Genomic DNA, 26,833 nt, shown 5'->3' with positions numbered 1-26,833 from the left:
GATGAACATTTAAAAAAAAAAAAATATATACAGGATTATAGCCGTAGGCTCATTTCCATCCTTAGTCCCTGATATGTTAGTGTATTTGATATCACAGGCTCTGCTTCAGAGCTGAACTCTGCAGTCCGTAACCTGTTGGTAACTAAGTGAGAGGTCTTTATATTATGTAATCACGAAAGAGGCGTAATTGCATTTAACGAAGCTGTGTATCCTGTTATCCGAACCGCGATTGGCTGTTCTTATTATGCATACGCGCCAAAGACGAGAGCTTCTGCCAATGACCGGAGGCCTCTTTTCTCCATCAAAGGTTCTCTGGTTTCTATGAGGTCAGAATGGAGTTTCCGCCCCCTTTTTCGATAACAGGACGCCTTCTTTCGTGACGCACATCAGTTCCAACACATCGAAGCTAGGCTAACGTGGCTTCGCAGATTGTTTTGGTTATGATATGACACTTGTAAACTAGACCTGGCCCCTAAAGGGGACCGCGTTTCTGTTTTCTCTTATCTTTCTGGTATGTATGGATGGATAGTCGATGGAATATCCTCTCTTTTTGAACCCGTTTCGGACCAAAATCATACTGAGTGGCCTGGCAATAGTGCGCAGGTACCCGGGCGAAGTGCTGTGACTCCGGGTACCCGACCAGAGAGCCACGCCAGACCGGCTAAACGCAATTATCAAAGGTTGGTGTATGGTTTTGCTCTCTGTATTATACAACTAAACAGAATATTAACCGACTATGCTTTGCTACGTCGTATTTGTATGTCACAAAGATACTATCAGCCAAATATTGGCTAGTAATCCAATAAGAAGCAACTGTCAGCCTACTAGCTTGCGTTGGCTAACCCTGCACATTTTAGCACAGCTATTCAAACGATCCTATCTTGCTATTGGTAATATCTACTCCGTGCTAAAATGTTTTGTGTTTCAGTGTTCATGTCTCCAATGGCGCATCCCAGGGCGAACAACGAGAGGCAAAGCGTCGCAAGTTAGGTTTGTAACGTTAAACGACGTTTCTTTCATTCCCTTTATTGCATTCAGCAACACTTGCATTAAGCGAATTTCCAAATTTTGTTTATTTTTCAGATGTTGTGTTAAGCTTTGTCAAAAAGGCTGTTGCGGGAGTAGCTGGCCTGTTGAGAAGGAATCCACAGAACAAAAACTGCGAAAGGTATAGACGATATGAAGAATCCAAGGTGGGTCATTATCATATCTGCAATGTCACACTACCAACCAAAAGGGCTACCAACTTATTCAATTAGAAGCCTTTGTTCAACTCCTATTTATTTTCTAGATCCAACCGGTAACACTAATGGGTATAGATGAGCTCCAAACTTCATGGCTGACTGGCACTAAATGGAGGATGGGTATGTAAAAGTCTGGAGGACAGTCGTCGACTCTAAACCTATCAGGGAAAGTTTCCCCCATAGGTCTTGTGATACTTGGGTTTGACTGCATTTGCATTTCTACCCTCAACACCTGTTTAGTGATTCCTCTAATTTCTCCAAACCCCTCTGACTTTGTCCAAAACCATTGCCGCATACTATATATTTGACATTGCTGTATTGTATTCATTTAATCTATTTATTGAATGTCCTTTTACAGTTGCATTTTAGTACCTCCGTTCCTACTGCACCAGGACATAAAGATTCATTGTATTGTCCATGCTTACCAGGCAATAACGGTTTTGGATCGCGGTCTGCAGATAATTCAGCTGGAGGAATAAACGACAGGGACGGGGCCGGGAGGAACTCCTTCCCTAGACCTTCGCCTCTCTCCGTCAGGAAATACAGGCAAGTGATCTGTCGTTGGATACTAATATTTGATTAAAATGAGCTGAAAAGTTATAGAAGGTAATGGAAAACCATTGCTCTAATCCAGTGGAGCAGTGCTGTCGGGAGGGATTCTCGATGGGGGAAAAGACGGAGGGACGTCGCTGCCCTCTAGGTCTGCCCTGGGTGTCGGCCTCGGAGCGGCTTCTGCCAACGCAGAGCTCTCGCACCTCTGCTTTGGACACAGCCGCTGCTACACTCCCGGTGTCACCGTGCAAGAGGTAAGGGTGTCCGTCTGTTGGCTTTTCCTTGACTGGTGTTTGAGCTTTCGGTGTCTGCAACTCCATGCGCAATCACCAGACTGTTTCGTTAACAACTCGTTGTCATGCGTTGATTGTTCCTCCCAGGCCATGAAGCAGAACGATAAGGAGCATTACAGGCGTCTGTTGGAGATGTTGGGGACGGAGAAGTGCAGCAAAAGTCAACCGCTGACTTGCAGCAGAACGACGCCCCAAGTGTAAGTGTATAATGTTAAACACTGTTGCGTCATTTTGTATTGTCTTTAACGCATTTAAAAAGGATGTCTTAACCCCCCCCTTCCTTCCATGTTTCCTTTCCAGCGTGTCATCTCCCCAGGGCGGGTGCAGACAAAGCCGTTTTGCAAGAGCCTTTGACTCTATGCCCAGAACGACCGGATCCGTTCCAGGTGAACCACACTGCTGTCCCTTCTCCTCGGAGAACCGTGTTGAACATTATTTCCAACGAGTAACTTCATTTAAATGTATATGTTGAAATAAGTAGGAACGAGGAGGTGCTATTCACAGGTGCATGCATCCAAACTGGCTTAGAAATGTGGTTGAGAATTACCAAAGCATGGCAGCAGTTTAGAAATTAAACGTACTCTTGTACATGCTACACCAACAGAGCTAACAATACTAGACAAGGATAAGTGCATACAAATCAATAAAATATCAACAGAAGTGCAATTACGTTCATTAATATCGCTGTAGGATATGCATTTACCTGAGGAATTACTGAAGGCCTTACAATTCTGTTATACAGCAACCCCAAGTGCGTACTCATGGAGAGATTCATCTGCAACTAATGATGTTAAAGAGAGGTTTGTGTTTTTGCTTTTGCAAGTACTCAGTCCGCTAGCATTACTATGCATGCTTATGTCATTTGAACCATATTGTGAATGGCTGCCTATTGTCAACAGGAGGACGGACATTCTATTCACTAAGACACTGACTGGAACGTTCCAGGAGAAACGGGGCAGTTGGGCAAAGGTAGCAATCTCTCCTGCTATAGTGGGTATATAAGGAATAGAAAATAGGGCTGAACGATTTGGGGAAATCCAATTGCGAATTTTATTTAAAGATCCCATGGCATGCCACCAGGTGTGATTAGCTGATACATCCGTTTTGAAAATCGGGCTCTTATGACATCACAACTAGGCTTGTCACACTCACACCTGGTGGGATGTCATGGGACCTCTCATTTTTCTGTTGAACTCACTCATGTCCTGCATGCGGGGAGGGTAGTGTCCGGTACACATAAACCTGTGTTTCAGATTCCGACCCTCGTAATGGTTAGATAATGTAACATTAAAACAAACACTTTATTTATTTTTTACTTGAAAATCGCGTTCTGTTACATTGCAATGTGGGTTTGGATTAGATTAATCATTCAGCCCTAACATAAAATAAGGGGAATTCAGTCGCACCTTTTCAGTTGTTAAACCATGTCTAGTCTGTGACATGTTGTACCTTTCTTTGTAGTCCAACCAGAAGCATCCATCGGACACGGACCTGTCCACCGAGGTGGCTACGCGGCTCCACCTGGTGGACCCGGCACTGACCCAGCAGAGCGACCAGCCCCCGACACGCACTAACCTCACGCGGCACGCGGACGAGGACCTGCCCCGACTCACTAGGGTCAGAACTAACCGGGTGCTGCCATTTCATTTGTGACGTGTGCCCATGCCAGGGCATACGTCTTCATTGTCTCTCCTTTCATCACCTCTAAAAAAGGCAACAGGATTTTATAGCACTAGATACACCACTCTGAATAATTGTAGTTTTTGCATATGCAGTTTTAAATTTGATGCACCATACAAATTGAATCCGGTTGACTTGGATCTCTCAACAGAAGATCTTAAATTTGATTGTGTGTCCGTGTGTCCGTGTCCAGGACATGGCAGAGGAAGTGAGTGCAGCCCTGAACCAAGCTGACCCTTCCCTGGTACTGAGTGCGGCCTTCAAACTGCGCATCACGCAGAGGGACCTGGCCACTCTGCGGGAGGGCAACTGGCTCAACGACGAGGTACATTCGCTCGTGAGGCCCAATGGTGGAACTAGTCAACGTTCCCTGGTGGTTGCTTGCATGTTCTTGTGTTCCCCCGTACAATAAGTCCTGTGACGTTTCCGTCAACTTAACATTTTTGAATGAACGCAATCTTTTATTTTTAAGTGTGCTATCATTTACGATCACTGGGACTACGGTTCACCTTGCGTCCTCGTTGTACAACTCCCCCTCAGGTGATCAACTTCTACCTCTCCCTGGTCATGGAGCGCTCGTCCAGCCAGGCTGCCCCAGGGCCACGGGTCTACTGCTTCAGCACCTTCTTCCTCCCCAAGCTGCGTGGGGGGGAGGGCGGGCAGGCTGGAGGCCACTGGGCCGTGAGGCGCTGGACCAAGGCCGTGGACCTCTTTCTCCATGACCTCATCCTGGTGCCCCTGCACCTCGACGTCCACTGGGCCATGGCCGTGAGTCAGAGCCCAAACACCCTGAACGATTGGCCTAATACTGCCTGACGAAAAAAAATGTTTCATTCTTTAAGTTGATTCATGTCGTCGAAGCAATATGGGGGACGTATTATACCACCAGGTGGGAGTGTGATTAGTCATTACAAGCAGTGTTGAAAATCCTTGTGCAAATAGACTTCATTCAAAGGCCATCAAATGGCAATTCAAATGATCTACTGATGTGGTTATGGTTTTATGTGATGTATAATTGCTCATTTTATGTTAAGGTTTAACTCTACCCCTTTGTCATATTGTGTTGTATTCTTTATGCTCTTTTCTTTTAGGTGATCGATCTCAGAAGCCAATCAGTGAAGTCGTATGACTCGATGGGTCAGCGGCATGATGACATCTGCAGTCTTTTACTGTGAGTCTACATTGCGATCCTCCGCACACAAACTACAGTTTGTTAGCCAACGATGAATATACGACCTGACTGTTTTTTAGAATGTGTTTATATTCATATCCACCATTGTGACGCTTGCGTTAATTGTAATGTTGTAGAAAGTTCCCTGTTAGTTTTGCCTATAAATAAACTCTACATCCCTCTTTTCACCCCAAGAATCTTCTTGAGGGAGGAGCACAAAGTCAAGAAAGGAAAGGACTTGGACACCTCAAGGTGGACCGTTGGCAGTATACGGGCCTGCGTAAGTTCCCATGGACCGCACATTGGCATCGACACAATCTGGCCAAAAAGATCCAGTCTGTGTTTCTTCGCTCAAGACTTGCCTGACCCTCTTTATGTCCCAATGTCTAGGAGATTCCCCAGCAAAAGAACGGCAGTGACTGCGGTATTTTTGCATGTAAATATGCAGACTACATCTCTAAAGGAAGGCCCCTGGACTTTAAACAGGTAAATGTTTTATCTTTTTCCCCATCTGGTATTCTGATTGCTATAGTCCATCTAACTCTTAATTGTAACTGAGAAAAATAAAGTACAGAAATCGATGGATTTTCGGGGAATTTTCCAAAAATAACAAGGCCGTTGGCCATGTTTTTTTTTACATTTATCTGTACATTCGTGATTTTAAAGTAGCTTTGGAATGCAAACGATCTGTCCCGTCCTGCCTTGATGAAGTGTGAGAATTTACCAGAATTTTCAGATTTTAGTATTTTGCACCTTTTTTTACACTGATAAACCAGGGCTTCTCCTCTTCTTCCTCTTTAGTGCCACATGCCCCTGTTCCGGAAGGTCATGGTGTGGGAAATTCTCAATAAAAAGCTACTCTAGAATTCTGCAACCCACACTCTTCTATCAAGTAGCTGCTAAGAACAAGGATATTCCTCATTGTGGAAGCCCAGCTTTGTGCATACTAATTTAAGGACTGACGATGATTTATGCCCTAACCGGCCATTCATATTTTGGTGTCTGTGGCTCACTGGTCTTAACCGATTTAACAATTTCAATTTGGCTTATCTCTGAGTTGTAATTAGGGAAGTTATTGAAATGTGAGAAAAGAATGTTACCAATGTTACTAATTGGCACTACTGATTAAGATTTTTTTATTTTTCATTTGGATTATTTTTCTGCTTGAATACTGCCTAAAGTGCCTTGATTGTATTATTTTTTAGCAGACATTAAAGGTGTTGTATATTTTGTGTATCTTTTTCAATCGGCTCCAATGAAGAATTTAGTTTTGGTCATACAGTTGTTCCCTTGGTCAAGAGATTCCAACTGTCCGTACTGGTATTCAAATAATAGAGATGCAAATTAGTCACATGTATGCAGCAACTGTATTTGTTGCAGTATCAGTCCCAGCTCATTTGACTTTACTACCGTAAATAAATTAAGCGTATAAATCTGGCCAAGATTTTACCAAATTCTGTAAATTAAAGTAAAAGCATGTATAATTTCATCAGTTGCCTATGTGTGAATGTGTGTATTGGTTAGTGTGCAAGCATGGTAGTTCCTTCTTACTAATCTAAATCTGTGGTCCATACATTTCTGCATTTCTTTCATGCAAAGCTGCTTAGGTATACTACTGTATACATCTGCAAGTTCAGATTTCTGCGAAGAAACAGACCTTTCTGGTAATAAAGCATTTATTTTGTTACTGGTTTTGCAATGCTTTTTTTATTACCTTTGCCAAGTTCTGAATTTGTTTGAGTGCATTTAATTTAAGATTTTCTCTCAAGGTCAATTCTGAGACTAGTTGATTCTGGTTCATTCATTGAGTTTTTGAAGCATTATCTGGAAAACTAGCTGTAGGGGGCGCTACTGTAATTCAGACAATATTTCGGGGGTGTAGTTCTCAAGTTTCAAAAAAAGGCATGTTCCCCGTAGTTTTCTGATCTGCAGAATAGTCCATCCAACAAAATAACGGATTTGAGATTCTAGGCAGAGATTTCTGATATCTAATCCCGAGTTGAAATGCGATTGGCTGGCTGCGCATTCAGAGGGATTGCATCCGAGTGTATCCGACAGTTCTATATTCATTGTATAGACTTGTCAATAACTTATTTTGTGGGCAAATTGTGAAATACAAAATAAGAAAAGGGAAGTTGTTCGAACCTTTACATGTGGTATAAATACATGCATAGATATCTGCATTTCCAAAATTATTCTATTCCACATTAATATCACCTATTCCAACCCTTCCCTCTCTGTAATGTAAACAGAGTCTGAATCGTCCAGTGGTAAGGTAGCGTCCTTCCTCCAGCGACGGGCAGCGCAGCACTGCTGTGGTAGGCCACTGGGCCAGTCGAGGCTTCCCCTGAATGCATAGCTGCAAGGAGCGGGCAGCGTTGAAGTAGGCCTACTGCAGAAAAAACATCTCCTTTGACATGTTTTATATCTCTTGGTCTAAGCGAGCAATTCCGCTTTTGATTGTTTACATTAATATAACATGTCTGAGATATTATGTTCTGAAAAATACTTTCATTTGATTGTATATCTTGTAATTTAAGCCAGGCTCAAATACTCTTTATTCAAAATGGGTAATCTATTTGAGATCTATTACTTAATGAAGCGAGATTTAGTACCATTCTGAATGAAGTGTTAAAGCTATTGTTTATCTTTGAAAGACAAAACTGTTGGTTGTATGGATGTGCATGGACAATGTCTTCACTGTATCAATTTAACCAGTGTAAGCCATACAGTCACCGCTGCCAAATCAACCCATGTGTGTCAGACTGACTTAATATCACTTCATTAAATGTTAGTTCCAGGGGGTTTTCCATGTTCCTGCAGATGCCAACTTAGAAACATGTAAAAGTCACTTGGTATCTCACCCAAGACATAGGAACCCTAGCATACAGAGTAGTTGGATTAGTAACATTCACAATGGTTGTGCCATTGTGACAAAGACCAAACCGACATTCCTAAAATAAATGGTACATGCAATATATTCTGTCCACAGGGAACTGTAGCTTTTTAAATTCAAGATTTAGCAGATGAGCATTTTGAGTGACTTAAAGTCTGTGTAGGGCTGAGGTTTTCAGAGGAGTCTTCCGAGAGTCCAGTAAAGGCACTATGTGTGCATGTCCACAAACCAGTTCAACACTAATCTCTTGTGTCAAAACCACAGCCATTGAGATAGAGAGAGATTCCATGAACTGTTCCGGTCCATCTTTAATAATAACTTACAGATTCAGGAGGAGTATGCTTTTGATTCAACAGCGTTGAAGCTACTATCATATCAATCACGTTTTGAAGTTCTAAATGGAATGTGTGCTCTCTGACTGGACAGCAAAGTGTCACTTGATGGTCCATTATATGAATACATGTCATTAATGATCCTTATAACTAAAGACTAGCATATACTCTTGGAAGAGTATATTTGCAATCCTGCAGTTTGTGCAGATTTAATACAAATCTGATTGTCAATCCACCACATAGCATTAGCATGCTTTGAGTGTTTGCATTTGGTCCTCTTGTTGTGAAAAGTGTTGTTAAGACCAGCATGTTTCTGTTCTTTGAACCATGCGTTGCAGAGGCAGCTCAACTGATGGTGACAATTACTTTAGAAAGAAAAGTTATCTAAAACGTTAGAAATGGCAGAAAACATTACAAAATATACAAAACAAATCTTCCTCCAGTAATGCTTTCAAAAACTGGTTTCATTGTGAAAATAATGAAATTTAAGGCATGAAACGAAAAAAGGTAAAGAGGGTGTATAATTTCTCGATAACAAAACAGGCGGTTGAACATCTTTCATTTGATAACGTTGACGAGGACTGAGTTCCCCAGTCTTTCAGTTGGACCACAAAAATGAAATTGTTTTGGTTTCTACGCCTTGAGTGTTTGAATGCAGGAATAACTGATTGTCGGTGCTAGGTCGGTCAGACTCAGGACAATCGTGAAAATACTGGTTGAGCTAAACTCCGGCGAAGTGGTGATTATGATAACCTTGGAAGTGATGGCACATGAAACCACACATCAAACTCATGTTTTTACGTTGAGCAAAAGGAACAGTCCAGCTTGGCTGTTTTCTAATACAAGAGAGTACTGCTTCACACGAGTGTTGGTAAATGTTGGGACCATTGAGGTAATTTCTCCACTTGGGCCAACGGCGAACGCAAATCCTGGACTAATGACGTAAATGGAAAACCTCTTCTGTGGAAACACTTGATGATGCAAACAGCGATTGTTTCACAACAACACATTTAGGAAGCAGTACTCTCTTATATTATTTAAAAAATAAACAGGGCGGTTCCCTTCCAAGCATTAGAAGTTCACCCACTGACACAGGAAGGGTCTGACGTATGTGCATGGCCACTGGTAATAATACTCTAACGGAAAGGCACCTAGCGCTGAAAATATTCTTAACCCAAAAGGTTCAATAGGCACTTGGCTAACGCCACTAAACCATGGTCAAGGTGTTAGCTATTGGTGACTGGCATGGGGGGCTGGGGGGGGGTTGTAAAATATACAGAATAGTCAGTAAAATTGTAAGAAATCACAGAACATCATTAGCTGCCCGCTATACGGATAGCAGGTTGCGAGAGATACAGCGGTCCAAAGATGCAAGTTGGCATAGCAGTCATTGGGTTAGCCCGGTAGCCGACGTAGGCCAGTGGTTAGCGGTTGTTCTTCATGGCTTCCTTAGCTGCCAGGATGAGTGGTGTGAGCGTGGACAGAGGTTTGGCCATCTCCAGGAAAGGATGCTGCAAAACAACAGTCTTGGTTAACGCCACAGGGAGAAGAACAGTAAAAAAAAAAAAAAGTACAATATGCAAGATATGCCATTTTGAGGTAAACTCTAAAACTCTGTTCCTTAGCCAACCTGCCCTCCTCTCGCTAAACCCAACCCACCCTCAAAAAAGAGAAAAGGGGACTTGCAGAAAAAGTTGAACACAAGTGATTTCTATGCTGCTGTATAGAGAGTTCGAGCACCTACCTAGATGGCAGTAACGTAGCTAACGGTTACGCGTACATGACATGCGTTTTACAGCACTTTTCAGACAAAACCATTTTGCATGTTGTACATTTAAGTGCATTTCAAAAAGGAAAGAAGGAGGTCATCTTGCAGCTACCTGCAGCAGTTCTTTGCCCCCGCCTCGCTTCTCCACGTCCATCTCCAGGCAGCGAGACAGGAAGGACCTGAACACCGGGGACAACTTCTCTGGGCTCTGGAGCTCAGGCGTGCCGTTGGTAGCGATCAAATACAGAGCCTGCGAACCACACCGCACCACGAATTCAATTCAATTTCAGTAACCGGTTCGCTGATTAAAACCCGTTTGGCTTCTCCAACACATTAGCATGTTGCTAATAATCCTTATTCTGATTCTTCATGGGTGCTCACCCTCAGAGGGTTCTCGTTGAGGTAAGGCGGCTCCCCCTCCACCATCTCGATGGCCATGATGCCCAGGGACCAGATGTCCACCTTGGGCCCGTAGGCCTTGCGGGTCACCACCTCCGGGGCCATCCAGTACGGCGTGCCCACCATGGTGCTACGCTTGCTCTGCTCGGGGGTGATCTGGGCGCAGAAGCCAAAGTCAGCTGCGAGAGAGAGAAAGAGAAAGAGATCGCCATGTTAGTTTCTTCCATGGTCGGCGGTAAAATGCACAGTGGCATTTATTGCATCACAACAAACCAAGACAGGGTGTACGCTCAGTGCCTTGACAGATGCGCGAGACCACGCCCGTCAGACACCGAGTTGGTGTGCTCACTCAGCTTGACGGAGCCGTCCATGCCCAGCAGCACGTTGTCACTCTTGATGTCCCTGTGGATCACCTGGTTGGCGTGGAGGAACTCAAGCGCTTGGAGACACTGGATATAAGAGGGGGGGGGGGGGGGGGGGGGGGGGGGAGGGTGAGAACGAGACATCTAGTGGATCTCTAATGAACACTGTTCTCAGGATAGTGTGGTTAACACATCTGCTAAGGAGCAGGACCTTGCACCAGGATTGGAAGACAAATGCTATATATATATATATATATATTTCTACAGGACTTTATTTATGAATCACTACAGTATCCAGTTAAATCCAAAATGACTTGTAATAAATCGATTTCTTTTTTGCACGCCAGTTAATGTCATGCTGTAAATGAGCAGGTATGGTTGTGGCCTCTTGCCAAGACTGTGAACATTGGGGTTTGAACCAAGAACCTTTCGGCTGCCTGGTCCAACACCCCGTCAGCTAGCCTATCCTGCCCTCCTGGGTCCGCCGCAGCATATCTGACCTACAATGATTGTCCAGTCGGATATTTCAAGCATTCTCCTTCCTCTGATTGGCTATAACTTCAATGCACTAGAAAACTCACTTTCTCCCACACACACACAATGCTCAGTTACAGTCTCTCTCTTACACACACACAGCTCAGTTAGTCTCTCTCTCCTACACACTGCTCAGTTACAGTCTCTCACACACACACACACACACACACACACACACACACACACACACACACACACACACACACACACACACACACACACACACACACACACACACACACACACACACACACACACACACACACACACACACACACACACTCTCTCTAGTACGTACCTCTCGGCACACGGCAGCAATCTGGGCCTCATCCATGCAGGTCTCTGTGACAACGTCTGTTAAAGAGCCACCGGCCAGGTACTCCATGACGACAAACAGCTCATCTCCGACAAGAAAACTGGGCGCACACACACACACACACACGTGTCTCAATAGGTCTACTTTGCGCCCTAAATGTTCATGCTGTGCATGCATAGCTCAGGCAAGGCCATTCAGCTTAACCCTACCTGTCGAGGAAATTGACGATATTGGGGTTCTTCATCTCTTTCATGACCAAGATCTCGTTGATGATCAGCTCCTTCTTCGGCTGCTTCTGCAGGTTGATCTGTTTGATGGCCACCTACACACAGAGACACACACTTTGTGCTTAGTATTTTTTCAGTTAATTGAGTTTTTAGTCTTTAGTTTGACTATGCAAGTGGCTTTGTGTAGTGCACGCTCACCTCTTGGCCTGTAGCAACATCTATGGCCGTGTAAACGGTTCCAGAGGCCCTGAGGGAGGGGGAAGAAATCGCTTTTATCATCATGAAGTTTCACAAAGCTACATCCCAGATATACCGGAATATAAATATTGTGTGATATTTGATGGTCTGGCCTTTTAACTCACCCCTGGCCGATCTTTTCGTAGCGCATGTACTTTTTCTTTGGATCTCCGATGCTGACAATAGTACCTGAGGGATGTTCAGGGAGATTAAGTCTTTGTCTGTTTGGGCTCCTGTATGTTGCATGCGAGTCTCTTGAGTGATGTGTGAGTGCAGGCTTTGCAGTTTTTTTTTGTGTTTTTACATACGGAGCTTCTCCATGATCTCTTCGTCCGTCATCTTTCCTCCCTTCTTCCTCAGCTTGTCTGCGTTCTTCTCCCCCTCCGGTGCCGGGAGCGGGTCGATCACCGACCGGGTGTACACCTGCACCACAGGAAGAGACATCACAGCTCAGTTGAGAACGCTCTGGCCCCCCTCCCCTTGGACCATTCTTCTTCGTGCTCCCTCCTGACTATCCAATGGAAGCCCCCCATTCCGGCCACCTACTGATTTAGTGTGCTCCGGTCTGGGGGCCACGATCGGGGGCGGGGCTTCATCATCGTCATCGTCGCCGCCCTTGCCGCCACCTGCCGGCGAGGTTTGCCCGCCTGCTTGCCTGGCTGTAACCATGGCAACAGACACAACAACAAAACAAAAGGTTACGGTCAGCCCCGCAATGTGACGCACAAGCAAAATACTCAGCTGGGATTTCAATTAAAAGGTATCTACTCACCGACTGTGGGTCTTTATCTGGAAGACAAATGAAAGTAGAGAAAACATGAGGTCGGGATGAGAAACTTGCTCCTATGGGGTTAATATGGCCTATATGGGTTTTAAATGTCCTTAACTTGGGTTCAATATAATAATTCAAAAGTTTGAAACAGGAAATTCAAACTTTTGAACAGAGAGGGGAAATAAACCCACCTGAGGCAGAGAAGCTGAGGTATTTCTGCTTCCCGCTGGACGAGTCGTAGAACTTGAGGATGTCCAGCACCGCCTGGGGGTTCTGCTTCTGCTCCAACTTACTGATGTTGGAGGTCTGCAGTAGACGGGCCCACTGCTCTGGCATACCCTACACAAACACAGGTACACAACACACACACATGGATGCATACGAGTACACAGAGACACACAGGATGGTCAATGCAAACACTGATATAGAATATAAACAGGAAAGGAAACGAGTAGTCTAGGCAAAAAGCATGAATGGAATCCTGCACAATATGTGCACGTGCACGCACACACCCGCACACACACACACACTTACTGTGAACTCCCCTGTGACTGCATCAAAGCCAACGTGGATGGTGTGTTCAAAGTCAGAGGGGGAGGAGATCTCGGGCCTGTCCTTGTCACGATCCTTCTTCCTCCCGCCTAAAGAGGTCACATGTTATCAAAAGGGGGAAGCGGCGTGCTGAGGCCACATTGATCGGAGGGCCGAAGGGTTCCGACCACAGCCCGATGCATAGAGAGCACAAATACACTCTCCCTGATAATTGCAGTGCAAAAAAATAAAAATAATAATCATATTGTTTAGACGGAGCAAAGAATACGAGGGGTAAAGGCTGGGTGTATTTTTCCGCTTGTTTCATTCAGATAGGGCTTGAGCCTATATTGGACACAAACAATTCAAAGCATTACCTTGCGTCTTCCCCGACGCGGCCGTGTGCTCCACACTCACCCTTTTCGGAGGCAAACATGGAGATGATCTTGTTCCTCGACTTCCTCTCCTCCGGCACAGAGGGTAGAGGCTTTGAGTTGTGATTGGCTGACTGAGGCTCCTTGGCTCCTGCTTGGCTGCTCATCCTGACAGGGGGGGCGGGGGGTTTGTCCTCACACACTCCGCTGTCACACATCTACACACGCGTGCACCTGCAGGACACACACACACACACACACACACACACACATGTATAAATGAAGCTAGCACCTTGCTACCTGCAACTCTCTACCTGTTTTTTCTACGGTAAAAGAGACTTATTGTGAATGCACTTCACAACGGAAGTGTGTGTGGTGGACTCAATAAGGGCGCTGCAGTGAGGGACACCGGACAGGTATCTACGTGGCAAATGAACGAGTTGGTGCGTGATCAGCCAATTGGCTTACTGACAAACTAAACAAATGAGTCAGCTAGAAGAACCCTTTAACTTCTTACTCATGCAAGCACACACACACACACACACGCACACACTTTTGCCCAATATCCTTGTGTGCAAACACATCTGGAGACAGGCTGTCTCCACCAACCTGTCATCCCCTGACAGCGCTCACCGTTATATAGAGATATAAATTAGGCCGCAGACCAGCCAGCTAGTCTGGTCAGATGGGTGTACCAGTCTCGCGCCTGGGTTACCGTTAGCACAGTGGGCTGGAAGACGAGCTAGCCTCCACCGTCTGACTGCACAACGTTCCAACCCTTCTGGCACTTCAGACATGTCAAAGACGGTCGATCACTACCCTTAACCCTGAACACCACATTCTCAAAGCACAGCAAACTAGCAACCAAAATTTGAAAAGTTAAATGTGTCCTACATTGATAACATGGTCTATTCAATAATCAATGTTTTGCACACTCAGATTCACTTCACTTCATCTGATTGTTGCTTTGGATAAAAGGGTCTAAAGTGGCTGAACATTGAGAAAGCGTAGCCTATAAAAGGTTTTATGTGTAATACAACATAAAGTGTTTGCTGATATCTTGTCATGGGAGTTTAATGTTAAAGCCTTTAAATAGACCCAACTTCATGTTTTAATGTATCACAGTTTACATGAAAATACACTACAGGACAAAACAACATTAATAAGATATTCATACTTAAGTTGGGATTGAAAAAAAACAGACATTGTGATGCATTTCTAAGCACATCAGATCGCCAATGATCACAATCCATACTATGGACACATCCATACTACCCAGTCCTTGATAAGCTCAACACCCTGAGGTTCAAGATAAACAACTGGGGTTGGTAACTGAAAAGCAGCACAAGAAACCTCTTAAATTCAAGTAGGGTTAACTAACCACTACACTACAATCTCCACTTGCTTTCAATCCTTCTCGCTCTCCCTTTCTCCATCTCTCAATCTTCACCTTAAAATCCCCCCCCCTCGCTCCATCTTGAGGTAGTGGTGACTTACCCTTCCGTCTTCCCTCCGCTCCTTTCTAAATGTCAGACAATCTTTTCATTCTTCCCTCGTTCCTCTCCTCCGTTCATCCTCCACAGCGCTTGATAGTTAATTCATCTCTCTCTCTCTCTCGCTCTCTGGACAGGTCTGAGCAAGAGGAGTCATACTTTGGATGAGACGAGTTTAGTCTTGTCTCATCTCTAGACTCTTTACATCTTAGAACTGCAGCATGTGTTGTGGTGTATCTATACACACACACACACACACACACACACCTGTGACATAAGGCCATTATATGTGTGTGTGACATAAGGACATTATGTGTGTGTGACATAAGGACATTATGTGTGTGTATGACTGTTTGTGACTGTGTGTGACAGTATGAGTGTGTGTGTGTGTGTGTGCGTGTGTGCGAGTGTGTGCGTGAGTGACTAGCCAGGCTGCGACATGTTCTGGGTGTCAGCAGGAATGCCATAGCTCTAGGGCTGCTTGCGATAGGTGGCTTCACCTGGCCAATCATCAGGAGCGAAGCCCCTCCGCTCACAAACCCCGCCCCACCAAGGCATTCACTAGCCTCAAGGCTGCACTCACTTATAACAGGCCCTTGGTAGTGTTAACTGACACACTGGGAGGATCGCCTTGTCGGCACGGTCTCTGTAAGTCCGGACAAGATCCCAGCACACATTGAGCTAGTTACCCTATGACTCTGCTAAACACTGTCAGTAAGCTGTACTAACTTGTTTATGGTAAACAAAACCACGACTTCTTCTATGAGGTTTTAGACTCATGACAGGGCCATGTGCCAGCCACAGCAGTCAATTCCGAGCGAATGCTGACCTAATAAGGCTCTGTTCTGCCGTTTTCCAATACATCACACCATTTGTGGAGGTTTCACTTCCTGTCGTATTTATTGATTCACAATTGGGTTCAACACTTTATTTTTTTCATTATCGTTCCCAGTCTCACTACACTTGATCGTCACTTTGGATAAAGTGGCTAAACATTTAGCAAACCTCAATGCAAGGGCTTCACAGCCCCACTGCCCCCTTCTGGACACGTGAACCCTCCTTCCAGGGGGCGGCTGACTTCCAATAGTGGTTCTATAGGGATACCACACGCCCTCACTTCCTAAAAATGCAGATGTTGGTCACAATGTTATCCATTCTCCTGATGTGTAGTGAGCTAGACAAGCAGCCCTAATGTGTCCTGCAAAAATCGGTGTCGTACTGAGGGACAGGATACAGGATCAGTGTAACACACTGGAAGTGCTTTGGAGATTGGTCGATTACATAATAGAAATACGCCAATGTAGTCAGTTGAAAGATTGTGAGCATAGATGTTAATCAGTCTGTGTTGCCTTTACTGATACTCTAGCAGCTGATCTTTACTAATTTCCTCCTGCCCTGACCACTAACTGCTATTGCTTGTCTTCTCTACAGGTATTAAATAGGAACCAACAAAAGGAAGCAGGTAGTCTGGCACAGTTTGTAGCTACAGACACTGTCTGTAGCAGTGTCTGGGTGGAAAACATGATGTAATAACCAAATAAGAAGACAGAAAAAAAATGTCAGATTACTGCTGAAAACTAAGGAAATCTAAAATGCCATGATGAACAGAAAATGTATCAAATCAATCATGAGATTAGATTAAGAAGAACGATACAGATTAAATACAAGTCCTTTCCAGTATCCTGATGTATCCAGCATCCACATCCCCTTGTAGCTACTTACTAATAGCACTAGAGATGTAATGATGAGGTATGTCTCAATTCTTATTTTCGACTTCCAGCAGTAGTCCTATACATTTGTTAATCCACAAATCCATTTAGGCTCTACATTCATAATTCTAACTTTATTATACCTCCATAAACATGTCGTGTTTAGGAGCAGGTAGGTGTCAGGCCTCTCGCTCTAGGAAGCTTACAGGTAGAGCCACCACATCCTATTTCTTGAAAACTGTGGCGTTGTGAAATTAGACCCGAGAATAATTGAGCTGTAAAAGCATTTTCCTCCATATTAGAATTTGTGACATTCGAGTTTAACATTTTTCCAACTGGTTTGGACTTTATCTCAGGGTTAATCTCTGATACAACAGCCTACTGTTGGCTGGTTCGCAGACGTATACGTGCATCATCGCTACTTCATTCAGTTAGAAGATGGGAGGCCCTAGCTCTACATTTTTCCTCAACAGCTGCTCTGAATTCAGACAAATTATGTTCCACCAGGGGTGTAGTCTTCTCCTTCTGATGCAAACTTCTCCTCCTTCTTTGCTCTCTGCCTCTCTTGCTCGGTGAGCTCTCCATTTCCTGTGTCAGGCTCTCTCAAAAGAGAAACCCACACTTCCTCATCCTGGAACTCCCAGAACCCCGGCGGGTCACACGGCACAACACTGACCAACCAGGAGAGGGGAAGCAGAGCTGCCGAGCTGTTTACAGGAAGTGAACAGCGGCCTTTTGTATTTGCCTTCTATAAAAGGACATTCTGTGTGGAAGACTCCCTGGAAGCAATGATGTGGTTCTTCCAACCCCCTCACCACCACACGACCACCTCCCCCACCAAGACGAAACACATACAAACAAGCATTACATAGCTGGCAAATTTTGACCTTATTAATGGAACAAATAGGAAGCACTGGTACATGGAGAACAAATATCCAAGACGATTTCACTTCCCCAATCATAATATGAAGACTGTATATATTGGCCTGCCCCAAGTGTGTGTGTGTGTGTGTGTGTGTGTGTGTGTGTTGTGTGGTGTGTGTGTGTGTGTGTGTGTGTGTGTGTGTGTGTGTGTGTGTACATGTAGCATTTGAAAGCATCACAGTCAAAGCAACTTCAAAAGTGAACGTTTGACAAATCGAAATGCCAAAGTAGATATCCGTTACAAAAAGGCACTTCCTTTCTTACAATGAGCAAACGTATCAGTACACACATTACACGTAACTCATCAACTGCTTATAATAGATGTTCTACAAGAATAGGCTAAGATACCATTGGTATTGTAGATGATATTACATCATCGGCCCTGTAATTATTTAGGTTTAAATGAAAGGACGATGTACCTGCATTTATAGCCACAAATCCTGCTAACGCTAAGGCCGAACTAAATCAGCAGGGAATCCTCACTGACTTTAGAATAGTAACTTACATGTCCTGGACCCGATCTTCGATTCATATAAACATAGATGAACACCTACTAAGGTTGTTAGTAAAGGGTAAATATTAAAAACAGCCATTCAAGGTACTCGGAATCCCTCAATTGAATGAACAAACCCAAACTCACCGACTGCTGTCAAAGTAACAAACAAAAAAAGTTCCGGGCGACGCGTGGAACTCCGCCCCAGTTGTGCACACTATTGTTTCTCACACCCCGATTTGGCGCCGAGATGTATCCAAATCGCTTGGAGCTTTAAATCAATTGCTTTGTACATTTATATTGTCTGGCCCATCAGCAGTCGTGTGGGTCTCGAACCAAGAACCTGGCGTAGCGGAAGCTACGAACCCATGTAGGCCCCACCCACTAGCTAACCTCATTTCAAGACGGAACGCTTGGCACGGGATTGTTCCAAATCAATGTTACGGTGGGCGGGACTTCAGTACCATGGTTTCAGTCGCGACTGGCGAGAGACGATAAAGGGCGGGACTTTTGATCGAGGGATATCCGTTTCCGTTATATCTTTCGGATATTGCTTTGAACACATTATGGCAATACAAACTCTACATTCATTCTCCTCGCCGCTATTGATATGATTATCATGTTCTTATTTTTCTAGTTACAGAGACTGTTAACTGACGTACTCAGTTCAGAGGCAGTAAGAGACCGGACAATGCGTTGCGGTAGAGGGATAACGCTACAATTCAGATTCTTCTCTTCGCATCCCCACAATCGGAACAAAGGTCGTTCCTTGCCGCCCATTGGTCAGAATTCAGCCGAGGCAGAGGGCGCGTAACTGCTTGGATGCGAAACCAAACTAGTTAGGTTGACGTTTCAGTTTAAGAAAACGGCAAAAACAAGGTGAAAAGTTAAACGTGTCAACGCAGTCCAGCAAGTCTACAGTTGTCAACAAACTCCACTAAGGCTACAGGTATTATTGTTATTATACCATAAAAGAGAACATGGCATTGCTAAAATGAGTCGTAAAGGTATAGCTAACCTACGAACCCTACTATTATTGATAGACTAGCTGGGAATTGGCTTACCCCTCTTGCTAATTAGGCAGACAGACACCACTATTTATATCCAATCTATATATCCAACGTGTTCCAAGTACGTTCTGATAAGGATTTTGAATAAGTCCAGTTTTAAATGTGAGCTTTTTTCAAAATGTTCTAAACAAAAGATGGCCACGTTGGATGTGTCATGTGTGTTTATTTTTATTTCTTGTCTGTCTGTCAGACACAATGGCTTCCTACAGGCGGCGCTTTGGGTGGCATAGCCATCCTGAGGTCAATATCTTTACCGACCGCTCTGAGTCGAGCGCAGAGTCTCTTTCGCAGGCGATCCGGGCAGCGGCGTCCGAGGAGCCAGATGCCGATGGCAGCGTGCTGTTTGGTCAGCTGCAGGGCAGCGTGGTGGGGATTCGGCATTACACTGGAGTGGTGAGTAACCCCTACGTCAACAAACTGCTGTTGTATAACTGTTGGACTTTTGGCTGACTTGGCTGAGATCCAGAAACATAAATGCAGGCATTGCTCTAACATTATCAATATACGGTTTTAAATTCAACAGAGGAGTGTATTTTAGCCTTAATTATGATGCAGTTGGGGATGCATAATTAATTATATTAACTATAATATAATTATTATTGCAAATAAATTACTTAAACAATGTTCTTTTTGTCAGGTTAACCCAGGGGAAATGGTTGCCCTGGTGCGCCAGCCAAATAACCCCTACGACCGCAATGCAGTGATGGTTACAAACGCCGATGGAAACCAGGTGGGCCACAAAGAAGGAGCTTGCAGCAGCCATGGCCGGTGTTATGGACAGCAACCTCGTTAAAGTTGAAGGGTGACTAAAATGTTGTTGTTTGTTTCTTTGAAATGGTTATGATTTGAAGGGTTTGTTTTTTGCATCACCAAACAATGCATAATGTCCTATGTTACGGAGACGATAACTAAATCCAGTATCTCAGCATTTATGACTGTGTTTCGTGTCTTATAAGGGTGGTCCCGTATCGGACCAACAACGCCTTCAACATGCCTGTGACTCTGTCCTTTTGGGGAACCAAGGAAAACGATCCCATCTTCAAGCAACGCATGGCCGTGCACGGCTTCAAGTTTAACTCCGGTAGGGACGGACTGTGCATGCGATCATCTGCGTATGCAGACAGAGTCTCCACCCCACACAGGCAGGGTATAATTCAAACAATCGATAAAGTTGAATAGTTTACCTCATGCATTTTTTTGTTGCGCATGTGGTGCAGCAAAAATCTAATCAAAACCCCTCAACAGATGCTAAAGATTTTAAAAGTTTCATAAACTCAGACTCCATATTATTGAAGTGGCTGGAGATAATATTTGAGAGTTTTGAAGAGAGCCCAGAAGAGAGTAAAGAACCATCCCCACCTTCTCTGCTCCCTAATGTTTCTCCACCCTTTAGAAGGGTTACAATTAACTCACCTGTGATTGACACGCAAGTTGAAATACCCAAACTGATCATGGAAGATGATCGGTAAACTGTGAGTGGTCTGGCATTTCATTCACCCATAGCTGACGGATGGCATGGCAATTTCTAACGAAAATCAAATAATATTTCTTTAAGCTTATGTCGAGAAAAGTAAGGGAGGAGAGACCAGAGGTGTTTATTTAAAAAAATAAATATATATATTTTTTTTAATGTTGCTGTCTTTTTTATGGTCCTTCTGTACAACTCCTTAATGGCCAGATGTCGCAATGACTACAAGTTATGGCTCGCAAGGTGGACGTGCACGGCTGCCTAAAAAACCTGTGACCACCCCACTGTCAGCCGAGGAGGTCAGCACATCTAGACTGGGACTCATTTGATCAGAAATGTCAGGTGGATTATCGTCAAATCTACGCAAAAAATATAACCAACAAACTCTTTTTCCACCCCCGCAGCTGAAGAATGCGTTTGACGATCTCTTTGACGTCCTGGTGGAGAGTAAAGATGGAGAGAAGGAAGCTTCCGAGGTGGGTTTTTTAAATGACTAGACCATACTATAGGCTTCCCAGAATGATGCCTGCCCGAGCCTATTCAAAGTCTTCCTCTGATCTGAGTGGCCTTCACGTACTTGCCGCTTTCTCTGCGTCTCTGGACCCCCCCTCTTGTCCTGCTTCTGCTGTGTTTTTGCAGAGAAGTCCGGTAACTGGCTCATCTCCCTCTTCCTTCACAACTGTATCTGAGAAAATAAAGGAGTTGCTTTATTTATCTTATGTGATGATTTTGATGATGATTGGGTATATTTAATCACGGTGAATCCCCTCCCTGGTTTGGTTTGTTTCAGTCGGTGAGCACGTCACTCATGCCCCACCAGAAGCAGGCCCTGTCCTGGATGTGTGCCTGCGAGAACAGCTCCAAGCCCCCCCTTCTGGGAGGAGAGGGGGGGGCTCTATTACAACAGCCTCACCTTCTTCTCTGCCAAGGAGCGGCCACAGAGGGTCCGGGGGGGCATACTGGCAGACGACATGGGCTTGGTGAGTGAGAGAAAATAAGAGAGTGAGCCTTGACTTTTTTTTGTTTTAATTTTTGGAATTTATCAGACGCTTTCATCCCATACGCCCACGGGATACGCCTCACAAGGCGGAGAACAATGGAAGAACAGAAAATATACCACCACTAAAAAATGCTGCACAAGCAAGTTTCGTAAAATAATAAAGAGGTGCATAATGGGAAGGTGCATAACTAAAGAAGTTTGTGTCGGGCGTTGTATTCCACAGTTTTTACACTTTGGAGTCACACTTTGAACTACCAACTCTTGGCCTGTTCCTGATACAAGCCGTTGCCTCTCTCTGTGTTTCAGGGTAAAACTCTGACCACCATCGCCCTGATCCTCACCAACTTCCACCAAGGAATGCCTCTTCCAGTGAAGAGATGTGTACGTTTCCAAATATCAAGTGTTTCCTGTATTTATTGTGTTATTGTAGTCTGGATAACATTTTAAGCAGTCTGCTAATGTCCAGGTAATAACGCTGGATTTTATGAGTCTAAGATCTATAATCTTGGTAACATTTCAATAATATTGCTATGGAATGTTTTTCCGTAGAATTCCTGTATAAAACTTCTGCAATAATGTGCATTTGTTCACAAACATACTGTTCATCATTGTTTGTGACCCATTTTAGGAAGGGCTGACTGAAACAGCCCCCTCCAGATCTGAAGGTAATCACTGTTCCAGACTTTGTGTTGCCTGCCTACGTTTTTAGTTGGGGGTGGACAGTATAATCGTATAGAAAGTACACCGGTATGAATTTGCCGGTCTTCACTTTGGGAGAAGTGAAGACCTGTTCACTTGAGACTGGGTCAGAACTCCTGCACTCAGCATTCCAGAGTTCTCTTAAAATAATGTAATTGTGGGACTGTGCTGCCATATAACATTTTAAAATAAAAGGGCTAAATAGGGCTGTAAGTAATAGTGTGGCTGTATGTCAGGGCAGGCTCTAGTGCTATTCAAGAGAATGAAAAACGAAAAAACACTATTCTGAATGATCAATCGCCAGAAAAGGAGAAATATGCCATTATAACTAGAATGTATTGCCTGATTCAGCCGTTCCTTTATCATAAATAGGTAGAACGTTTTGAACAAACCATGCCCTCATTTAAACATTGAAATATGATCCTTGAAGGAAGCAAAGACCCCAGCATTGTCAGAAAAAATGAAAAGTTTAATTTTTTCTGCATTCTAGCACCTCCCAGTGTCATACTGTGATATAACCCATGATCATTTTCATTTATACCATGATATTTTTTTCACCACTGATTGAATTGAACTTACATTAATGTTGACTGACTGTAATTCATGGGATTCCTTTCCTGTACCAGGACGTGTGGACAGCACAATAGTAGGCGGCGCACCCAGTGGTTCCAGACGGCCTCACAGGTGAGGCTGGTGTTTCCCAACTGTCCACAAGGTCTTGACATGTGAATCTCCAAACCGCAAAACCAAACAAATACAAAAAAACTATTCAAACTTGAGCTTCTGCTATGAGAAAACACTACACACTACACACATCCAGAAGAGTCATTTATCCTAATCATTTTGCAGGGAATCCCGATTATTTTATGAAGGGGTAAGACATCCTTCACAAGGATTCCTTCAGGTAGACTGGTCCTGGGGAGCAAACAATAGTCTTTACTTGACTTTATTGTGTATGGTGGCATTAGGTACCTCCAAAATGATTTCATCGTCTTTGACTACAAGTACTATACAAGTACTCTATGCTTTTGAGTGCATATAACTATCTATTGTATGTATTGATCATTGTCGATAGCAGTAGACGCAACAAAACACTGTTTACTTGCCTTGCGGTACCTGAACAAGACAAAACCGTGGACGGTGTCATCCCTCGTTTTGGATAGTTATCCAAGAGCGAGAAAAAACTCAAAAATGAAAGTCTCCAAAAATGGGTGTATTAAAGAATTCACACCCATTTTTAATAATCAACCTCATTCGCAAACTCTCATTCAGTGCACAATTTTACACTTGGATTAAAAAGTCAAACTCCATGATAATGGATTCCTCTAAATACCTAGGATATTTTGATGAATGGACAGAGCAAGCTGGTCTTCACTTGCTATATGAGGAGCTATATTTGGAATGTGCGAAGCTCCGTCTGTCAAGCGGTTGATTTTGAGGGCTGCGTCTGACAGAGTTTAGCTTCGTCTGACACTTGCGTATATATGTGAGGTAATGGGGGGCTCCACCTTGGCAATAGCTGATTTTGATCTCTGCGCATGGGAAAGGGTTACGGTTCTCGGACACCATGGTGTGTGGGGCATTTCATATACAGCATTGCTCATTATGCAAATTCAAAATGTCATGAATTGTTAAAATGTTAGAAATTCAGTTGAATACTGTTCCACAAGATGCCTATACATTCTACACACTGCACCTTTTCAAAGTCTATACATTTATTGTAAATTATTTTTAATATCCGTTCCACTTCTTTGAGTCAGTCCCCAGGTGGTGGGACGCCAGCTGAAACCCAGGAAGTACCGATTGTGAGCAAAGACGAGAAGAAGAAAAGTGAGTAGTTTGATATCTTTGTCTTTTAAAAGGATGCTAAGTGAACACTATCATACATCTGGGTGGAGTCTTTCTCTAGGATTGTAAAACCAGATGTCTTTCTATGAGTTTGCTGTTGTTTTAGATTTTGGAGGGCATTCAACTTATCGTGTGTGTGTGTGTGTGTGTGTGTGTGTGTGTGTGTGTGTGTGTGTGTGTGTGTGTGTGTGTGTGTGTGTGTGTGTGTGTGTGTGTGTGTGTGTGTGTGTGTGTGTGTGTGTGTGTGTCAAGAGCCCAGTGTGATGCTTGAAGACCTAGACTTTGCGACAGTGCTGGGAGGACCAACAACTGGCACAAAACCAAAGAACAAGAGAGCCGCTAACAGAGCCGTTCCCAAAGAAGGTGAGTTATCAGTTACTAATTATCATTACTAAATAATAAAATAAACCAATGATTAAACTCATTAATCAGGATTAATCTGCCCCCCCCTCCCATGATAAATCAGTATTAAATTATTAAACAATATCTTTATCTATACACTTTTCTTTTCACACAAAATTAAATCTCTTATTCCATCTATGATTTGTATTTAGTGTTTTTTCCAACACATAAGTTACAGAACGTATGTTACCGGGACTTTGCTTATATGGTGTAAGTGCACATGCATCACCTTTTTGATCTTGAGTGATCCAATCCAAAAAAGAAATGTGGAAAAAGTGTACTAACTACTTGCCAATTAATATTATTTAGCGCAAGAGACTTAAAGGAAAACGTCATTGTTAAACCTCAACCCTAATTAGGTCCAGGTTAAAAAAACATACCGAGTGTACCTTTTTTAAAAGTGAATGTGTAGCCTCATCATGGAGGAGCGTTCCGGTGTTTGGCTTCTTGTTCATGGAGGCCTACAGGTTGACTGCAGACATGAGGGAATTAACCCAGATTTATTTTTTGCGGGGAGTTAAACAAGGCTGCCAATACACTATTCTAATAAGGTTCAATGTCTTTAAGCCGATATTCGGAAGCAATCAATGTATGCGTTTGTGGTTGGAGTTGTGCCTCTTGACTGAGCTGTGTGTCTGTCTGTCCATGTGCTTGTCCTTCTGCATTGCTTGAAGACCCAGACTTTATGTGTGAATCAACATCTGGCGCGAAAACCAAGAATAGAGTGCAGCGTGCAGCGAAGAAGGCCGTTGTTCCCAAAGAAGGTGAGTTACCGTGCTCGTTAGCTACGGTTTATTGAATGTTATTTATGGAAATGAGTTTGTGGATGAGTAGTAGTAAATGGTTATTGTATCGTGTGTTATTTATGCATGTGTAGTTGCGGAGCCCTGCATCAAAGAAAGCGCAGCGGAGCTCTCAGCCAGAGCTACACTCATCATCTGCCCACTTTCTGTGCTGAGCAACTGGCTGGTAAGGCTCTGTGTCCCACACACACACACCCAAACACTCTTACTGGGTTTTTTGTCAATATTATTAATTGGCTCCGTATCCGGTGGGTGGTCAACCACCAACTGAAAATTGGGTATTGGGTTCGAGGCCCCCAAATGTCCATAGCATAAACCGAAGTCGTCCTTGACCCAGATGCCCAACCCCTACCCGCTTCTTTTGTTAACCTCTGAATAGAGCTGGGCAATTAATCGATTTACGATTTCGATTTGAGCGTCAAACGATCACAAAACGAATATAATCGAGTAAAAAAAAAAAAAAGGTAACGTTTTTTTTTTAATATATAAATGTTTCATAGCAAATGCAGAACAGCCGGATACATATCTGTAAATTAATGTAGATTAGAATTTTTTCTTTTGGACCATTTTGTGAATTTTTTTAAGGCGAAATTTCAAAATCCTCAGTTACTATGTGCTTTTGGGAGAGACTTGCTGAATAAATACATCATGTTTTATAACTCAAAAATAATCGTTTGAATAATCGTGATTTCAATATCTACCAAAATAATCGTGATCATGATTTATTTTGTTCATAATCGAGCAGCCCTACCTCTGAAGTACATTTAAGTAAGGTCTAAATAGATTGCTTGCTTAATAGCAATTTTTCATCGTAACTACCGCATAGTTGTCGTGATCATCTCTCCAGTGATGTGGAGTCCCCCCCTCATCAGAAACCCCTATCCAGAAAAGCCTGAAGGCCCTGTAGATGCTGTACACAATGAATCACGCTGCCACACTAAATCACAAACCCATGCAAACACTGGACCACACACACGTACACACATTGAATCAAACGCATGCACTCACAGAATCAAACATGGTCAAACACACTGACTCCCTCCCACACACGCATGCGCATAGGATCGCATGCACAAAGAAAAACCACATACAAACACAATCAAAAAGCTCCCTCACACCTAGGGCTGAACGATTTTAAGAAAAAATTGAAATTGCGATTTTTCTGGTAGAGATTGCGGTTTCGATTTCAACCACGATTTATTTTCTTTAAATCAAGTTTCAGTATAATTAATATAA

The 26,833-nt window shown here is 43.6% G+C and overlaps 3 protein-coding genes and 1 long non-coding RNA gene across 7 annotated transcripts in view; 2 read left to right on the top strand and 2 right to left on the bottom strand.

Moving 5' to 3' along the window:
- Positions 1 to 69: 69 nt before the first annotated feature.
- Positions 70 to 6,645, top strand: LOC130382412 (sentrin-specific protease 2-like). Of its 2 annotated transcripts, none has more exons than XM_056590143.1 (17): positions 70 to 680; positions 929 to 990; positions 1,084 to 1,193; positions 1,292 to 1,364; positions 1,703 to 1,790; positions 1,879 to 2,050; positions 2,177 to 2,286; positions 2,390 to 2,475; positions 2,832 to 2,889; positions 2,989 to 3,058; positions 3,551 to 3,706; positions 3,963 to 4,094; positions 4,310 to 4,537; positions 4,861 to 4,940; positions 5,136 to 5,220; positions 5,331 to 5,426; positions 5,742 to 6,645. In XM_056590143.1, exons 1-17 carry the CDS (start codon positions 514 to 516, stop codon positions 5,802 to 5,804), a joined length of 1,836 nt encoding a protein of 611 aa, XP_056446118.1. In that variant the 5' UTR covers positions 70 to 513; the 3' UTR covers positions 5,805 to 6,645. The 2 variants fall into 2 exon arrangements, with proteins under 2 accessions (XP_056446118.1, XP_056446117.1); XM_056590142.1 differs by having other exon boundaries at positions 71 to 680; positions 1,673 to 1,790.
- Positions 6,646 to 7,248: 603 nt separating this feature from the next.
- Positions 7,249 to 18,703, bottom strand: LOC130382413 (serine/threonine-protein kinase PAK 2-like). The gene is made up of 15 exons (XM_056590144.1): positions 18,455 to 18,703; positions 13,732 to 13,922; positions 13,318 to 13,424; positions 12,975 to 13,122; positions 12,788 to 12,800; positions 12,558 to 12,666; positions 12,320 to 12,434; positions 12,137 to 12,200; positions 11,973 to 12,021; positions 11,757 to 11,869; positions 11,530 to 11,647; positions 10,685 to 10,784; positions 10,318 to 10,514; positions 10,049 to 10,186; positions 7,249 to 9,679 (listed from the first exon to the last, which is right to left on the bottom strand). Exons 2-15 carry the CDS (start codon positions 13,904 to 13,906, stop codon positions 9,593 to 9,595), a joined length of 1,533 nt encoding a protein of 510 aa, XP_056446119.1. The 5' UTR covers positions 13,907 to 13,922; positions 18,455 to 18,703; the 3' UTR covers positions 7,249 to 9,592.
- A 325-nt stretch (positions 18,704 to 19,028) lies between these two features.
- LOC130382414 (uncharacterized) lies at positions 19,029 to 25,971 on the top strand. Of its 3 annotated transcripts, none has more exons than XR_008895571.1 (14): positions 19,029 to 19,256; positions 19,669 to 19,770; positions 20,015 to 20,179; positions 20,334 to 20,458; positions 21,056 to 21,144; positions 21,250 to 21,321; positions 21,636 to 21,825; positions 22,152 to 22,226; positions 22,474 to 22,510; positions 23,171 to 23,228; positions 24,305 to 24,374; positions 24,645 to 24,755; positions 25,469 to 25,558; positions 25,672 to 25,971. It is a non-coding gene; the product is annotated as an uncharacterized LOC130382414 (long non-coding RNA). The 3 variants fall into 3 exon arrangements; XR_008895570.1 differs by having other exon boundaries at positions 19,568 to 19,770; positions 25,475 to 25,558; positions 25,672 to 25,968; XR_008895569.1 differs by having other exon boundaries at positions 19,568 to 19,770; positions 25,672 to 25,967.
- A 504-nt stretch (positions 25,972 to 26,475) lies between these two features.
- Positions 26,476 to 26,833, bottom strand: part of zgc:112416 (uncharacterized protein LOC550509 homolog) — a 2,189-nt gene continuing 1,831 nt past the window's right edge. The window contains exon 8 of the mRNA XM_056589747.1: positions 26,476 to 26,507. Within this exon, the coding sequence (XP_056445722.1) occupies positions 26,476 to 26,507 (32 nt within the window). The remainder of the gene's footprint in view (positions 26,508 to 26,833) is intronic.

Source organism: Gadus chalcogrammus, chromosome 5, assembly GCF_026213295.1.
Source record: "Gadus chalcogrammus isolate NIFS_2021 chromosome 5, NIFS_Gcha_1.0, whole genome shotgun sequence".
Classification (NCBI taxonomy): domain Eukaryota; kingdom Metazoa; phylum Chordata; class Actinopteri; order Gadiformes; family Gadidae; genus Gadus; species Gadus chalcogrammus.
Note: the sequence above shows the minus strand (reverse complement) of the source record. Positions and strands in the feature narration are given on the sequence as shown.

Bases quoted from the DNA above. Each gene is read 5' to 3' on its own strand.
- LOC130382412 (XM_056590142.1), top strand. From the start codon at position 514: ATGTATGGATGGATAGTCGATGGAATATCCTCTCTTTTTGAACCCGTT. The intron at 3,059-3,550 runs GTAGCAATCTCT...CTTTCTTTGTAG, and splicing joins AACGGGGCAGTTGGGCAAAG to TCCAACCAGAAGCATCCATC. The intron at 5,221-5,330 runs GTAAGTTCCCAT...CCCAATGTCTAG, and splicing joins TTGGCAGTATACGGGCCTGC to GAGATTCCCCAGCAAAAGAA.
- LOC130382413 (XM_056590144.1), bottom strand. From the start codon at position 13,906: ATGTGTGACAGCGGAGTGTGTGAGGACAAACCCCCCGCCCCCCCTGTC. The intron at 11,870-11,972 runs GTGAGCGTGCAC...CTCTGTGTGTAG, and splicing joins ATGTTGCTACAGGCCAAGAG to GTGGCCATCAAACAGATCAA. The intron at 11,648-11,756 runs GTAGGGTTAAGC...GTGTGCGCCCAG, and splicing joins ATCGTCAATTTCCTCGACAG to TTTTCTTGTCGGAGATGAGC.